Source organism: Leopardus geoffroyi, chromosome D1 (assembly GCF_018350155.1).
Source record: "Leopardus geoffroyi isolate Oge1 chromosome D1, O.geoffroyi_Oge1_pat1.0, whole genome shotgun sequence".
Classification (NCBI taxonomy): domain Eukaryota; kingdom Metazoa; phylum Chordata; class Mammalia; order Carnivora; family Felidae; genus Leopardus; species Leopardus geoffroyi.
In genome coordinates this window covers 55,720,741-55,737,427 of record NC_059329.1, presented here as the reverse complement: position 1 = coordinate 55,737,427, position 16,687 = coordinate 55,720,741, and the positions used below count along the sequence as shown (strand labels likewise).

At 35.6% G+C, this 16,687-nt stretch overlaps 1 protein-coding gene across 31 annotated transcripts in view; it reads left to right on the top strand.

Annotated features, from left to right (window-relative positions):
* The window catches only part of EMSY (EMSY transcriptional repressor, BRCA2 interacting), an 89,002-nt gene that overhangs the window by 32,339 nt on the left and 39,976 nt on the right, over positions 1-16,687 (top strand). For all 31 annotated transcript variants that reach the window (XM_045483938.1, XM_045483937.1, XM_045483940.1 and 28 more), the window contains one exon: positions 8,609-8,863. In XM_045483938.1, the coding sequence (XP_045339894.1) occupies positions 8,609-8,863 (255 nt within the window). The remainder of the gene's footprint in view (positions 1-8,608; positions 8,864-16,687) is intronic.

The window sequence follows — 16,687 nt, the reverse complement described above, 5'->3', positions numbered from 1 at the left end:
CTGATTTCTTTCTTTAACGATATTAACATTGATCAGTAGGTATAAGTATTACCAACTGTTTATTAAAACAGCTATTGATAGTCTTTGCCTCATTCATTATTTTATTGGTATTTGCAAAATGTATTTTATCTTTATTTTCTTCATTTATTAGGTGGAATTCTTAAAGAAGAACTTTGCCTTATTACCATTGGTTACTCTGAGTATAGTTCATATAGGAAAAGCAGGATAAATGCCTGAGTATTTCCTTCTATTTTTTGTTTTCAGATGAGTAGGTTCAGTGATCAGTGAAATTTTTTTTCTCCATGTTAAGATTTTTCATGTCTATTAATCTATTACAGATATTCTTTTTTTTAATACTTATTTATTTTTGAGAGAGAGTGAGCATGAGCAAGGGAGGGGCAGAGAGAGAGGGAGACAGAGAATCCAAAGCAAGCTTCTTACTGTCAGCACAAAGCCCAACATGGGGCTCAAACCCACGAACCACAAGATCATGACCTTACCGAAGTCAGATGCTCCACCGACTGAGCCACGCAGGCACCTCAGTTGCAGATGTTAAATTTTGGTGCTCAAATTTTCCCATCATTACAGTGGGAATTTCTTTAAGTTGGTTCCTGAATTCTTTTGACACAACCACAGTAGTCCTTAATAGCCCTTATTTTGTGATATGACAAGATGTTCTGGGTTCATCTTCTACATTTTCTGCCCCAGATTTGGAATTACACATTTTTTTTTTTTTAACGTTTTTATTTATTTTTGAGACAGAGAGAGACAGAGCATGAACGGGGAGGGACAGAGAGAGAGGGAGACACAGAATCAGAAGCAGGCTCCAGGCTCTGAGCCATCAGCCCAGAGCCCGACGCGGGGCTCGAACTCACGGACCGTGAGATCGTGACCTGAGCCGAAGTCGGACGCTCAACCGACCGAGCCACCCAGGCGCCCCTGGAATTACACATTTTTTAAGGAGGCCTCGTTTCTTAGTGAGAAATGGTGGTTAGATACCATAGTCTGGGCACCATGGGGATGATCATTGCTACTGGATTGGTCATTATTTCTAAATCTTTTCTGTGGACAGAACTAGAGTCCTTTTTTTAAGGAGGAAATACATCATCAGTTTATACTGATATTGTCAATTCCAATTTAGAATTAAGGATTTTTAACTACTTTGTTTTTGTTTGTATAATTGTATCTTTTTTCTCCTTTTACTGAAAATCCTGGTTTCTGACAGTAAAGTTATATATTTGATTTATCCTGTAATATAGTTTCAGAATAACAAAATCAATATGACTAACAATACAGTCATTGAACAGAATTTAAGATTATTATGGTTCTTTTGGTTCTTAGGATATCCTCACTAAGGATATATAGTCAAATTAGTGTATTTTAAAGTCACTTGAAATGACTTTTTTCCTTATACTTAACCTCTAATTTAATATACGGTTAGGTTAATTTGTTTCATTTTGTTTCGTTTTTACTGATTGCAATTTAAAATATTTTTCCGTAATTTATAATTGCATAGAAGTTTATGTTCCAGAGTCAAATCCACAAAACAAGGTGTGTTTTTAGAAATCTCTCTGTTATTTATGGTTCTTACACCCTGTTTTGTCCTTCCCTGATTGGTAACCTTTTTTTCCTTCAGTTAGTTTTTTATTTATCCTTCCATTTTTTAAATATGTAAGCAAATTTGTATATATCATATTCCCTCTTTGTTTGATAAAAGGTAACATATATATAGACACCTGGACACTTTAGTGTTGGGAGAGAGAATTTTTATTTGGTAGTTGTAAGTCTGGTGCTGGTAATACCAAAAAAGGTGGTAGTTAAAATATGCCTTATGTGTATAGAATGAAGTAGTTTATTTTAGATGACTGCTTCATATTTGATTCCTCCCCTTTTTTCTCCTGTAAATTGCATAGCTTTTTATTTGTTATCTCTTAAATCTATATGATTTATATCTCTTAAAATCTTGTTCCTCTTAAGGCAAAGTAGGCTATTGTTTATTACACAGGTTGATTACTGTGACCTTTCTACCTTTTATTCTACCTATTTTTCAGTTAAATCCTATTGCCATTGTCTTTTCTCATATTTTGGTGAGAGAAATTTTCTTTCGTCTCATTCTTCTCCTCATATTCTTTTGTGGACTTCATGAATTATTTACCCAATACTGTGTCTGTCTTCCACTGACCTTTTATTTTCTGTCCTTGACCCCACTTTAACCTAAATAACATATTGTTTTCAGTTGTATCCACTAAATACTGCTCTTCTCTTCACTGTATTTATTTTCTTTAGACTCATCCTGAATGCAGATCCTGTTTTCCATTTCTGTTTCATGAAACCCTTTCTTTAGGAAATCCCTCAACCCCGTCAATTCAAATGTGGTCCTCGTTTATCATTTAAATTTTTTAAAACCTACCACAATAGCACTTTCAATTTTATGTATTTATTAATGCCTTTTTACTTATTTGAATAATATTTTTTATTTATTTGGAATAAAAAACCTGTATTCCATTTGGAATCATACATTTTTCCATATAATATTCTTCTGTTTTTCTAAACTATCCTAATTTTTTTCAATACTATTTAATATTTCTATTACTATTACAGTTTATTAAATTATTCTCTTAATGTTGGATATTTAGAGTATTTCTAGATTTTGATGTTAGAGATCTACCTATAGCCTTTTTTACCTATACACCTTTGTGAATTTAATTGAACCCTCTCTTTTATTAGAACCAGCTTTCAGGAGCAGGATTACCAAATCAGAAGGTTGCAGTTTTGTTTTGTTTTTTATAGAGGTTGCTAAGTGTTATATTTTAGCTCCCTGAACTATATCCTCTTGGAATAGTTCACTAGTATGTGTCCACTATTAAGTTTTTGTTCCTCCTGTTTATAAAAAATGGGGGCGAGGGAGTATAACTTCTAAGATTAAACAAATTTTTGAATGGCATACTATTTAACTAGCCAGTTGTTTAATACCTTTTTTCCCCTTTAATCCCTATAAGACAAAACACAGGTAATATTCCTACAGTTATGTATCTTCTTTCCCCTTCACTTGTATGACTTTGGTATTTTGATGTGTTTTGGGCTTCACTTTCTTTGGGGCTCATGTTAAGACTCTTAAGTATTTCACGTTTATTCAGAATTACCAGTGTGGCCTGAACTATATTTAATTCCTCCAAATGTGGACTGTTATGTCAGTGGTATTCACAGCAGTCTATATTCTTCCGCATTCAGATGTTTAATACATTTTACAGAGCCCTGGATTATTAATATATAAATTGAATTACAAAATTTGATAAGTAATTAAATTACTTTACGTAAATCTGACTGAGTGGTTTTTAAAAGAAGAAAATTTATTATCTCATAAAAGTAAAAGTCCAGAAGCAGAGAAATTCCAGTTAGGTTATATCAAGAAATTTCTTTTCACCTTTCTTCTCTTCTTTCCTTGGTGTATCAGCTTTTTTCTCAGGTAGCTCATATCGTGGTTGCAGCATGAGTGCAGCAATTCCATGTACCACATGCATATACAACAACCAGCAAAGGAATAAGAGACAGTCCCCTTTTGTGAGTCTCTCTTAGGAAAGAGAAAACCTTTCCCAGAAGATTCCCTTCATGTCTTTTTGGCCACAACTGTCATACACCTAGCCTAAAGTAATCCCTGGTGAGAGGAATGGGGCCATCATGACTGACTTATTAGATCAATTAGAAATTGCCCTTTAGAGCTGGTGTGGGGCCAGCCTTCCATAAAAATACATTCCAGTGCCCAGGAAGGTAGATCCTTTTGAGAGGAGAAATAGGTTTTTGTTAGAAAAGAGGAAGGAGGAGGAAAAAAAATTAATCAGACAACCAAGCATGTATATTGCATTAGATCATTTAATAAATGATTTTAGAACAATTAGTTTTTCACTTGGTCTTATGTTACACACATCAATAAGATTAAATTGATTCATAGAATTGTTCAAATAATCTTTTATCTTTTTTTTTTTTTTTTGGTCTGCTTATAATATCACTTACTGAGAGAGGAGTGTAAATATCTCCAGCTATAATTGTGGCCTTGTGCATTTCTCTTTGTAACACTGTCATTTTTTATTTTTTGTATTTTGAGCTGCTATTAGGTAGATGCATGCACATTTAGGATTGTTGTTGTTTTTTTTTTTTTTAGTGTTTATTTAAAGAAACATTTGAGAGAGAGTGAGCAGGATAGGGGCAGAGAGAGAAGGGGACAGAGGATCTGAAGCAGGCTCTGCACTGACAGCAGCGAGCCCAAAGTGGAGCCTGAACTCACAAACTGTGAGATCATGACCTGAGCCAAAGCTAGCTGCTCAACTGACAGAGCCACCCCGGCGCCCCAGGATTGTTGTCTTTCTTAAAAAAAAAATTTATTATTGAAGTGTAGTTGACTTTGGTATCTTGATGAAATGACCTCCTTTTTATTATAAAGCATTGCTCTTTTTCTCTGGTAATACCTCTTGTTTTGATGTCTACCTTTTCTGTAGCCACTCCAGGTTTCTTATAATTAGCGTTTGCACAATATATCTTTTCTCATCCTTTTACTTTTAACCCGTCCGCCCTTTGCATTTAAAATGCATCTCTTGGAGTGCCTGGGTTGGCTCAGCTGGTTAAGTGTCCTACTCTTGATTTCAGTTCAGGTTGTGATCTCACACTTGGTGGGATCCAGCCCTGCATCGGGCTCTGCTGACAGTGTGGAGCTTGCTTGGAATTCTCTCCCTCTCTCTCTCTGCTCCTGTCCTGCACACACACACTCTCTTGCGCTCTCTCTCTCTCTCTCTCTCTCTCAAAATTAAACATATAAAAAATAAAATGCATCTCATGAACATTGTATAGTTGTCTTTTTTTTAATCCAATTTGGCCATCTCTGCCTTTTAATTGAATTATTTAGTCCATTTACATTTAATGTAATTATCAATATGATTGAGTTCAAGTCTACTATCTTGGTAATTGTTTTTTATTCATCCTCTGTTCTTTGTTTCCTTTTCCCTTTTTTCTCATCTTTTAGGTTTATTGATTTTTTTTAAAAAAAGGATTCCATTTTATGTCCTCTGTTGGCTTCTTAAATATACATGTGTGTATATTTACTTTTTTTTAATATATACTTTTTAAATAATTTCTCTAGAGTTGGGTCTCAACCTCCACATATGGACATTTTGGACCAGATAATTCTTTGCTATGAAAGGCTGACCTGTACATTAGAGGATGTTTAACAGCATTTCTGACCTCTGCTTACTAGATACTAAGCACACCCCCTGTCATGACAGTGAAAAGTGTCTTTAGTAATTGCCAGCTTTGGGGGTAGGAGGGGGCAGGCTGCCCTTAGTTGAGAACTGAGCTCTAGAGCTTACAATATGGATTTTTAATTTATAACAGCCTGTCTTCAGGTAATATACCACTTCCCATATTGTATTAGAATCTTAGAATAGTATACTTTTTTTTCTCTCTCATACTGTGCTATGGTTGTCCTACATTTAAATTCTATATGTTATAAGCCCCAGATTGCATTGTTGACTATTTTTGCTTTAAACAATTTTCTTTTAAAGAAATTACATACGAGGAGTAAAAAGTCTTTTATATTTAGCAAGCTCGTCTTGTACTTTTCCTACTCTAGCCCTGGGTGAGCCATTTTTCCAAGGAACCGTGATTCCTCTTCATGGAAAGTGATAATTAGAAGCTAAAATCTCGGTGCTAGATATGCTACTACTATGTTGTGTGTGTGTGCAAGTATGGGCATGCGTGTATGTGCACACGTGCAAAATCACCTGTGTGTACATTTATATTCACACTCACATGTTTACATCTATATTTATTTCTATATATGGAAAACTATGGGTTCATATTGCTATGTCTAATTTTAATTAAACAACTCTAGTTTTCTCCATTCCCTTCTTTGATAGTGAAAAACCTAATTTCCATTATCTTTCATATATGTACTTATTTTGTCAGTTTCCCAGTATGCAACCAGTCTGTCATTGCTGTTACTGCCCCCACCTCTATGCTTTTGCATATGCCTTCCTATCTTCACTCAGGCTCTGACATTCTGCAAAGTCCTGCATCACCACACCTGTTTCTGACACCCTGCCCATGTCACCCTTTTGCATGGATGCCACTCTCACCCTACTCAACTGACACCTAAGGCAGGCTGACACCTATGGCAGGCTGCCTTCCCATCCAGAAGACCTTTTCACTTAGTTTGGGTTCTGACGTTACCTTAGCCACCCCTTCCTGTGGACATTCTGCTCAAGCTTTGAGACAATTAGGTGGCTCACACTCATGGAACCCCTCTGTATCTTACTTGGGCTCTAAAGCTATATGCATGGTATCCCCTGAGTTTCCCCAGCATTGACACCCTCCTCATCTTATTGACTTCCATGCTAGTCCAGTTTCTGCAATGGGCTCTGACATTTCATGATAAGCCACTCTTCTGCTTAGCTGCGTTGTACCAGCTGATGGCTTTAGCACTGAATTGTTTGGGAAGCAAGGACAAAATAAAGAGAATTTTCTACTTGTTAAAACAAAAATAGCATTTATTATAGTTTGTAATGGTAAATCTGTATAATCATTTGATTATCTTCTCTTGTAACCTTTCTGAAGGTAGGGACTGTTTCATGGATACAATTTAGTGTCCCGAAGATCTACCATAAGGTATATGCTCAGTAAGTTTTTACTGAATGAACACATACTCAGAGAGTTTAAGTACTTTAATCAGATCATACGGCTGTTAATGTGTTTGTGAGTTGAAGGTACAATGTGAACATAATTCTCTGATTCTAAAGTTATCCTGACTACTTTTATACCAGATACTTTTACCATAAAAAACTATATGGAGAACATAGGGAGTTTCTCATGTGCACAATTTACCACAGTTAATACAAGAGTTCATTATAAATTCAATATAAAGGTTAGAGCTTTTAAAAATAGTATCTATCACTCGTATAAAACATTATGCTCCTTGAATCATAAAATGTTGGTGCTGAATGGGGCTCCAGAGATAATCTAGTTCAGCACAACTAAGCAGTATAACACACATATGTCACCAAAATATTAGTATTTGGGGATGGATAGGGTTGAGTGAGGTGGGAGAATGTGTAAGTAATGTGGTTAAGCCCTCCAGGGGATTCTAATTACACCTTTTGCCTGTCAGTCCTCTATCTGTGATTTTATCTGATAGCACAGCAACAGTCTCCTGCTTGGAGACTTGTAGGGCAATTCAACAAATGGGGGAAGCTGTGGTCCTAGGAGTCAGAATCACTTTTCAAGGTATCTTTTCTGTCTTTGTCATTCTCCACAAGCATTTTACATAAGAATGTGGTATTTAAAATTTTTTCTGTAATACAAAGTAGTTGTCATGTTGGGGGTGTGAAAGAAGAAGGTGTGAAATAGCCTAAGAATTTGGTAATTCGGCTATTTATGAGTTTCATTTCATTCCAGCAGTGCTCAAAAAGTTGATATGATGAGTTATATTCCAGGTCATTAGGAAAATTAATTCATTTACAGATAAAAGTCCTGTTGAGTTGTTGAAGAATTATAAGAAAATTACTGATTACTGGTACTCCTTACCTATGCATACTGCTAATATTAGCATTATACTGAGAAGCAATGTCTTACTACCTTATATCAATCAGAATCTTGTTGCTGTGTTAAGAAATCTACCCCTGAAATCATTGTTGCGCTATACGCTAACTTGGATGTAAATTAAAAAATAAATAAATAAATAAAATAATAAATAAATAAATAAATATGAAAAAAAAAAAGAATTTTTTTTTCTGTGGATGTATTGAGTACGCCCACTTGTAATTTTCACAGATTATTTAATGACAGAGTTCTCAAGAAATGACTTTAATTTATAGATTATCAGAAATGAGACCTAGAAAAACTACTTTGTCATGCTGAAAAGTTCAAAAGATGAATGTTTCAGTGTGAGATATTTTCTCATGTCTTGTTTAGATTGACTTACCAGAACTTGAAAAGTAATATTTAAAAAAAATGTATTACAAATAAAATTCAAAACTTAGTTTGATTTATTCTTTTATTATTCACATTAAGAACCTGTGTTTTCTAACAGAAAATGTCCCGAGAGACATGTGTGAATATCCTTCCTGATACTGTGTTTCTTTCATTTTAACTGTCCACCAAGGGAAATCAGTTTTTTTGAGTGTGAGAGCAATCATGCCTCCCTTGCAAGGTTTGAGGACTGTACAGCGAATATATAAAATACCATATATTATATATGACATTTAATAGGTGCTTAATAAGTCACTGTTTTTATCGGTTTACCTAGTATAAGAAGTATCTCAGTGGCGCCTGGGTGGCTCGGTCGGTTGAGGGTCCGACTTCAGCTCAGGTCATGATCTCACAGTTCGTGAGTTCGAGCCCCGCGTCGGGCTCTGTGCTGACAGCTCAGAGCCTGGAGCCTGCTTCAGATTCTGTGTCTCCTCTTCTCTGTCCCTCCCCCTTGCCCATGCTCTGCCTCTCTCTCAAAAATAAATAAACATTAAAAAAAAATTTTTTTTAAATGTATTAAAAAATTTTTTAAAAAGAAGTATCTTTAAGTATGCTTTACTGTTAAATAAGTTCTTTTCCCCTTACTCTTCTACAGGCGTATCTACATCAGCGATCAAAATGGCATCGACCAGACTTCCTTCCCCCAAAAGTTTAGTGGGTGCCCCAACTCAGATTCTTGCACAGTTTCCTAAACAGCATCAACAGTCTCCTAAGCAGCAGTTACATCAAGTGCAGCAACAGACCCAGCAGCAGGTGGCCCAGCCTGCTCCAGTATCTCATCAGCAACAGCCTCAGCAGTCTCCTTTGCCACCTGGTATCAAGCCTACCATTCAAATCAAACAGGAGTCAGGTAACTGGAAAATGTTTACAATATGTAATTCTTCCCCAATCGCTACTTCTCTGAAGACTGCTCGTTTACATGGATATAGTTTCCTCAAGCCCCAGAATTTTAATTCTAAAATATATTTTGAGAGCCTCCTGTTGGAAATACATATGTAGAAAGAACTGGAGCTTGGGAATAGAAATGAGAAAAAAAGCAGTTTGCTCAGCCGTAGCAGTTATTTCCCCTGGACTCTCCAGGGAGATAAAGAAGCTGAGGAAACAACCCAGTTTTTAAAATTATACTCTGGATGCATTGGGATTATAGAAAGTAGGCAGTTGAAAAATTAGTCTGGAGAGTTCTGTGTTAGAATGCCATTTTATGAATTTGGCATAAAATTGTACAAGCAGAGTTGCTGAGATTGTAGGACATTGTGTACAGAGAAGAACTTTGTGGTTTGTGGAATAACAGTTTAGCAGTTTACTGAAAGCATCTCCAGGGCAGTGGGAACTCAGAAGTAAGAATCAATTATTTGAAGTTATTGAATCATAAAAGTATTGAATAAAAAGGCAGGTAGGGTGGAGGCTTAAACACAGGGAAATTAAAAAGACTGTTAATAGGTACATCTTTAAGAAATGAAAGTGGATGGTTTTTTTCCTCCAATGAATCTGGACTTTATTTGGTGGTAGAAGAAGCATTTGGAAGATGCCAACATTTTCAGCTTTGTTTTGGTTTTTGATGGGAATATTTTATTATTAGTTTTTGAGATATAATTGACATACAACATTGTATTACTTATAGATATACAACATAATGATTTATTTATATATTTCAAAGTGATTACAATGAATTTAGTTAACATCCATTATCAAACATAGTTACGCATTTTTTTCTTGTGATGAGAACTTTTAAGATTTATTCTCGGGGCGCCTGGGTGGCGCAGTCGGTTGAGCGTCCGACTTCAGCCAGGTCACGATCTCGCGGTCCGTGAGTTTGAGCCCCGCGTCGGGCTCTGGGCTGATGGCTCAGAGCCTGGAGCCTGTTTCCGATTCTGTGTCTCCCTCTCTCTCTGCCCCTCCCCCGTTCATGCTCTGTCTCTCTCTGTCCCAAAAATAAATAAACGTTGAAAAAAAAAAAATTTAAAAAAAAAAAAAAAAAAAAAAAAAAAAAGATTTATTCTCTAAGCAACTTTCAAATACAGTACAGTTAGTACGGTATAGTTACTGCAGTAACTATAGTATTGTTAACTACAGTCACCATACGGTATGTTACATCCTCAGGATTTATTTACCTTATAACTGGAAGCTTAGACCTTTTGACTACATTTTGGCCAACTTTCCACCCCCTGCCTCTGGCAATCACCAATATTCTTTATATGTATGAATCCATTTTTTTAAAAAGATTCTACATATAAGTAAGATCATGCAGTGTGTGTCTTTCTGTGTCTTATTTCACTTAGCATAATGCCCTCAAAGTCCATCCATGTTGTTGCAAGTGGCGGGGTTTCTTTTTTTTTTAAGTTTTTATTATTATTTTTAAAGAGGTTTTATGTTTTTTTTTATTTTAAAGTGTATTTATTTATTCTGAGAGAGAGAGAAAAAGAGATAGCAGGGAGAGGCACAGAGAGAGGGAGAGAGAGAATCCCAAGCAGGTTCCTCACTGTCAGCATAGAGCCCGACAAGGGGCTCAATCTCATGAACAACGATGTCATGACCTGAGCTGAAATCAAGAGTCAGACGCTTAACTGAGCCACCCAGGTGCCCTCTTTAAGTTTTTATTTTAACTCCAGTTAGTTAGCATACAGTGTAATATTAGTTTCAGGTCTACAATATGGTGATTCTCCAGTTCCATACATCACCCAGTGCTTATCACAGCAAGTGTACTCTTTAATCTCCAAGATCTATTTAACCCATCCACCTACCCTCCCTCCACTGTGGTAACCATCAGTTTGTTCTCTATAATGAACAGTCTGTTTCTTAGTTTGTCTTTTTCCCTTTATTGATTTGTTTCTTAAATTCCACATTTCAGTGAAATCATACAGCATTTATCTTTCTCCGACTAACTTATTTTGTTTAGCATTATATTTCCTAGCTCCATCCATGTTGTAAATGCAAGAGTTCATTCTTCTTTATGGCTGGATAATATTCCTGTGTGTGTGTGTGTGTGTGTGTGTGTGTGTGTGTGTGTGTTTGTACACTTCCTTCATCCATTCATGTATCAGTGGACACTTGGGCTGCTTCCACAGTTATGGAAAATAATACTGCAGTAAACATGGGAGGGAGTGCATGTATCCTTTTACAGTTAGGATTTTGTATTCTTTGGTTAAAAACCCCCAATAGTGTGATTACTAGACCCTAGGGTTCTTTTTTTTTTTTTTTTCTTCTTTTAATTTTTTAGTTCTTTTTTTAATTTTTTGAGGAACTCACATACTGTTTTCCACAGTGGCTGCACCAGTTTGCATTCCTACCAGTAGTGCACAAAAGTTCTTTTTTCCACATCCTCACCAACAGTTGGTGTTTCTTGCATTTTTAGTTTAGCCATTCTGACAGGCATGAGGTGATACCTCATTGTAGTGAGGAAATATTTCATTTCCCTGATGATAAGTGACGATGAGCATCTTTTCATGTGTCTTTTGGCTGTCTGGATATCTTTGGAGAAGTGTTCATGTCTTCTGCCCATTTTTTAATTGGATTATTTGATTTTTGGGTACTGAGTTTTAGAACTTCTTTATATATTTTGGATATTAACCCTTTATCAGATATGTCATTTGCAAATATCTTCTCTCATTCTGTAGGCCGCCTTTTAGTTTTGTTGTTTCCTTCACTGTGCAGAAGCTTTTTAATTTGATGTAGTCCCCAAGTTTATTTTTGCTTTTGTTTCCATTGCCTCAGGAGACCTATCTAGAAAAAGTTGCTACAGCTGATGTCAAAGAAGTTGCTGCCTGTGTTCCCTTCTAGGATTTTTATGGTTTCAGTTGTCACATTTAGGTCCTCAATTTGTTTCAATTTATTTTTGTGTATGATTTAAGAATGTGGTCCAGTTTTATTCTTTTGCATGTTCCTGTCCAGTTTTCCCAATATCATTTGAGGAAGAGACTTTTTTCTCATTGGATATTCTTTCCTTCTTTGCCAAAGATTGATTGGCCATATAATTGTGGGTTTATTTTGGAGTTTTCTATTCTGTTCCATTGATCTATGTGTCTCTATTGTGCCAGTACTATACTGTTTTGATAACTACAGTTTTGTAATATAACTTGAGTTATGAATTCATTGTGAAGCCTCTGGCTTTGCTTTTTTTTCCTTTTCAAGACTACTTTGGCTATTAGGAATCTTTTGTGGTTCTATACAAATTTTAGGATTGTTCTAGTTCTGTGAAAAATGCTGTTGGTATTTTGATAGGGATTGCATTAAGTGTGCAGATTGCTATGAGTAGTAAAGACATTTTAGCAATATTTGTTCTTTCAATCCATGAGCATGGAATGTCTTTCCATTTCTTTGTGTCTTCAGTTTCTTTCATCAGTGTTTTATGTTTTCAGAGTATAGGTTTTTCACCTCTTTGGGTAGGTTTGTTGCTAGTTATCTTACTGTTTTTGGTGAAATTATAAATGAGATTGTTTTGTTAATTTCTTTTTCTGCAGCTTCATTATTGGTATTTAGAAATGCAACAGATTTTTATAAACTGATTTTGTATCCTGTGACTGTACTGAATTGTTTATCAGTTCTAGCTGTTGTTTTGGTGCAGTTTTTCAGAGGGTCATGTCATCTGCACATAATGAAAGTTTGACTTCTTTCTTACCGATTTAGATACCTTTTATTTCTTTTTGTTGTCTAATTGCTGTGGCTACGACTTCCAGGATTATGTTGAATAAAAGTGGGGAGAGTGGACATCCTTGTCTTGTTCCTGACCTTACAGGGAAAGCTTTCAGTTTTTCCCCACTGAGGATGATGTTCGCTGTGGGTTTTTCACATAATGGCCTTTATTATGCTGAGGGCTTTTCTCATGAATGGATGGTGTGCTTTTTCTGCGTCTTTGAGATGATTATATGGTTCTTATCCTTTCTCTTATTGATGTGATGTATCACATTGATTTGCGAATGTTGAATTGCTCTGGCATCCCAGGGAATGAATCCCACTTGATGGTGGTGAATGACTTTTTTAATGTATTGTTGGATTCAGTTTGCTAGTATTTTATTGAGGATTTTTGCATCCATGTTCATCAGAATTTTTTTTCTGGTGTCTTTGCCTGGTTTTGGTATCAGGGTAATGCTTATCTTATTCCAAAAGTGAATTTGTAATCATTTCTTTGAATAGGAGTGGTGGGAGATACTAAAAAATTTCTGGGGAGCAAGGTATGGTTAATTATACAGAATCTAGTATGGCTAATAAAAGCTGTAAGATATTATATATTATGTTGTTTGGATTCTCTTACTTCATGTAAAAATGCTTTTAATATAAAAGCTTTTCTAGAGTGACTCAAACCTTAGTCTTTTAACCCTATTTTCCCCGTGAGTCTTCAGTTCCTCAGTTGTGGAGTCTTATGCCATGACTGCTTTAAGAAATCTAACCAACATAGTTATAGGAGGAATGTGTTATTAACAAAATCCCAATAATAGCTCTGGGTTGTTCACTCATAATAGATTTTGATTCAGTCCAGTTTGTTAATTTTTCCTTTTATGGATTATGTTTTTGGTATCAACTCAAAGAACTTTGCCTAGTTCTAGGTTTTAACATTTTTCTATTTTTTTTCTCTAAGAGTCACATAGTTTTATTTTTTATATTTAAATCATGATCTATTTTGAGTTAATTTTTGTATAAAGTATGGGGTTTAGATAAGATTATTTTTTTGCCTGCGGGTATAATTGCTTTAGCACCCTTTGTTGAAAAGGCTATCAAAACTCTTGTTTTGCAAAGCGTCTTTGTTAGAAATCAGTTTGGCATATGTGTAGGTTTATTTCTAGGTACTCCATTTGTTCCATTGATCTTTGTGTTTATCTCTCTGTTAGTACCATACTGTCTTGATTACTATAGCTATATAGTAAGCTGTAACGTATATAGAGTGATTTCTTCCACTTTATCTTTCTATTTCAAAATTATTCTAGCTATGCTAGTTTTATTGCCTTTCTGTATAAATTTAAGATTAAATGTTCCTGTGTGTACTAAAACCTTACTGGGATTTTCCTAGAAATTCCATTAAACCTGTAGATCAGTTTGGGAAGAATTGAAATCGAGTTGAGTTGTCCAGTTCATGAACAGTGTGTCTCTCCATTTCTTTAGGTCTTCTTTCACTTCTTTCATCAGTGTTTTACAGTACAGTACAAATTTTGTACGTGTTTTGTTTTATACTTAAGTATTTCATCTTCTCAGTGTTGTTTTATTTTCATTTCTCATATCGAGCATGAATTTGAACAACTGTATGTTTCAACTATTTATATGTTTTTGTGTACAGTCTGTATTCATTCATTCATACCACTACTGTGGTATTTTTCTCATCAGTTTCTGGGAATTTTATTAGGGTAATTAGCAAGACTTTTGTGTGTTTCATGACTTGCAGAGATTTTCTTCCAAGTTTGTCTGTCTGTTGACTTTATTTGTGGGGACTTCTGCTGTGTAGATCTTTTTTGTTTCTATATAGTTGAATTTATCTGTGTAATCTTTACCGCTTCTAGATTTTTAGTCACAGGTCACATTTTTCATATTTAAATATTTTGGAATTTATCCTAGTATGAGGTATTAATAATACAATGTATTGGTAGTCTTGGGAGGTTGGTCTGTAGTTTTATTTTTGCGTTCAGTCTTTATTAGGCTTTAGTTTAATGTTATGTGTGCTTTCAAGAAAGAATGATAATGTTTTCCTTTTTAAAAATATTCTGGAATTTTTAAAAGCAGGTTTATTGAGATATAATTCACATACATTGAAATAACCCATTCAGAGTAAGGTATTTTAGTATAGTCAAAGATATGTGTGACCATCACTACCGTTGATTTTAGAACAGTTTCATCACTTCGAAAAAAAACTCTGTAACCTTTAGCTATCATTCATTACTCCCTAAGGCAACCTCTCCAGCTCTAAACAACCACTAATCTACTATCTCTAGATTTCTGTATTCTAGATTTTCATATAAATGGTCTCCTATAATATGTGGCCTCTTGTGACTGGTTTCTTTCACTTAACAATGTTTTCAAGATTCACACATGTATTAGTACTTCATTCCTTTTTATGGCCAAATAATATTTCCCGTTTTGTTTATCCATTTGTCCATTGATGTACATTTGGATTTTTTCTGCCTGTTGGCTGTTAAGAATAATTCTGTGGAAAACATTCGTGTATAAGTTTTTAGGTATTCAATTCCCTTGTGTATATACCTTGGAGAGGGATTGCCCGGTTGTATGGTAACTCTGTGTATAATTGTTTGAGAAGCTACAGACTGTTTCCCAAAATGACTACACCATTTTACATTTCCACCATTAGTGTATGAGGGTTTCAATTTCTCTGCATCCTTTCCAATACTTGTTATTCTCTGACTTTAAGATTCTAGACCTCTTAGTTTGTGTGAAGTGGTATTTCATTGTGGTTTTGATTCGCATTTCTTTGATGACTGATAATGTCAAGCATCTTTTCCTGTGCATATTGACCATTTATCCTCCTTGAAGGAAGGAAGGAAGGAAGGAAAGAAAGAAAGCAAGAAAGAAAGAAAAAAGAAAGAAAATGGAAGGGAGGGAGGGAGGAAAGAAAGAAAGATTTACATCCTTTGCCCACTTTTTTTTTTTTAATGTTTATGTATTTTGAGAGAGAGAGAGAAAACACGTGTGTGCGCATGTCAGGGAGGGGTAAGAGAGAGCGAGAGAGAAAATCCCAACCAGGCTCCACATTGTCAGCACAGAGCCTGACAGAGGGCTTCATCCCACAAACCTTGAGATCATGACCCGAGCTGAAATCAAGAGTCAGACACTCAACCAGCAGAGCCATCCAGGCGCCCCTCTTTGCCCACTTTTAAATTGAGTTATTTGTCTTTTATCATTGAGTTGTAAAGAGTTTTTTTTCAGTTTATATATATTAGATATTAAACCCTTGTTATATATATGATTTGCAAATATTTCCTGCCATTGTTTTTTGTTGTCTTTTCACTTTCTTGATGATTGCCCTATGAAGTACAAGTTCTTTAAGTATTTAAAATTTTTCTTTTTACGTTTTTATTTTTGAGAGAGAGACACACAGTGAGAGCGGGGGAGGGGCAGAGAGAGATGGACACAGAATCTGAAGCAGGCTCCAGGCTCTAAGCTGTCAGCTGTCAGCACAGAGCCCGACGCAGGGCTCAAACTCACAGACTGCGAGATCATAACCTGAGCCGAAGTCGGATGCCCAACCGACTGAGCCACCCAGGCACCCCTTTTTTTAAGTATTTACAAAAAATTTTTTTAAATGTTTATTTATTTTTGAGAGAGACAGAGCATGAGCGGGAGAGGGTCAGAGAGAGAGACACAGAATCCAGGCTCTGAGCTGTCAGCACAGAGCACGACACAGGTTTCCAACTCAGGAGCTGTGAGATCATGACCTGAGCTGAAGTTGGACACTTAACCAACTGAGCCACTCAGGGGTCCCTGAAGCATGAGTTTTTAATTTTGGTGAGGTCCACTTTATTTTTAATGTTGTTTGTGCTTTTGCTGTCGTATTTAAGAATCTTTTACCAAACCTTTGATCATAAAGATTTATCTCTATATCTTTTTCTAAGTGTTTGATAGTTTAACCTCTTAACTTTAGGTCTTTGATCCATTTTGAGTCAATTTTGTTATGATGTAAGGTAAGCCTCCCATTTTCATTCTTTAGCATATGGCTATCCATTTGTTCCAGTACCAT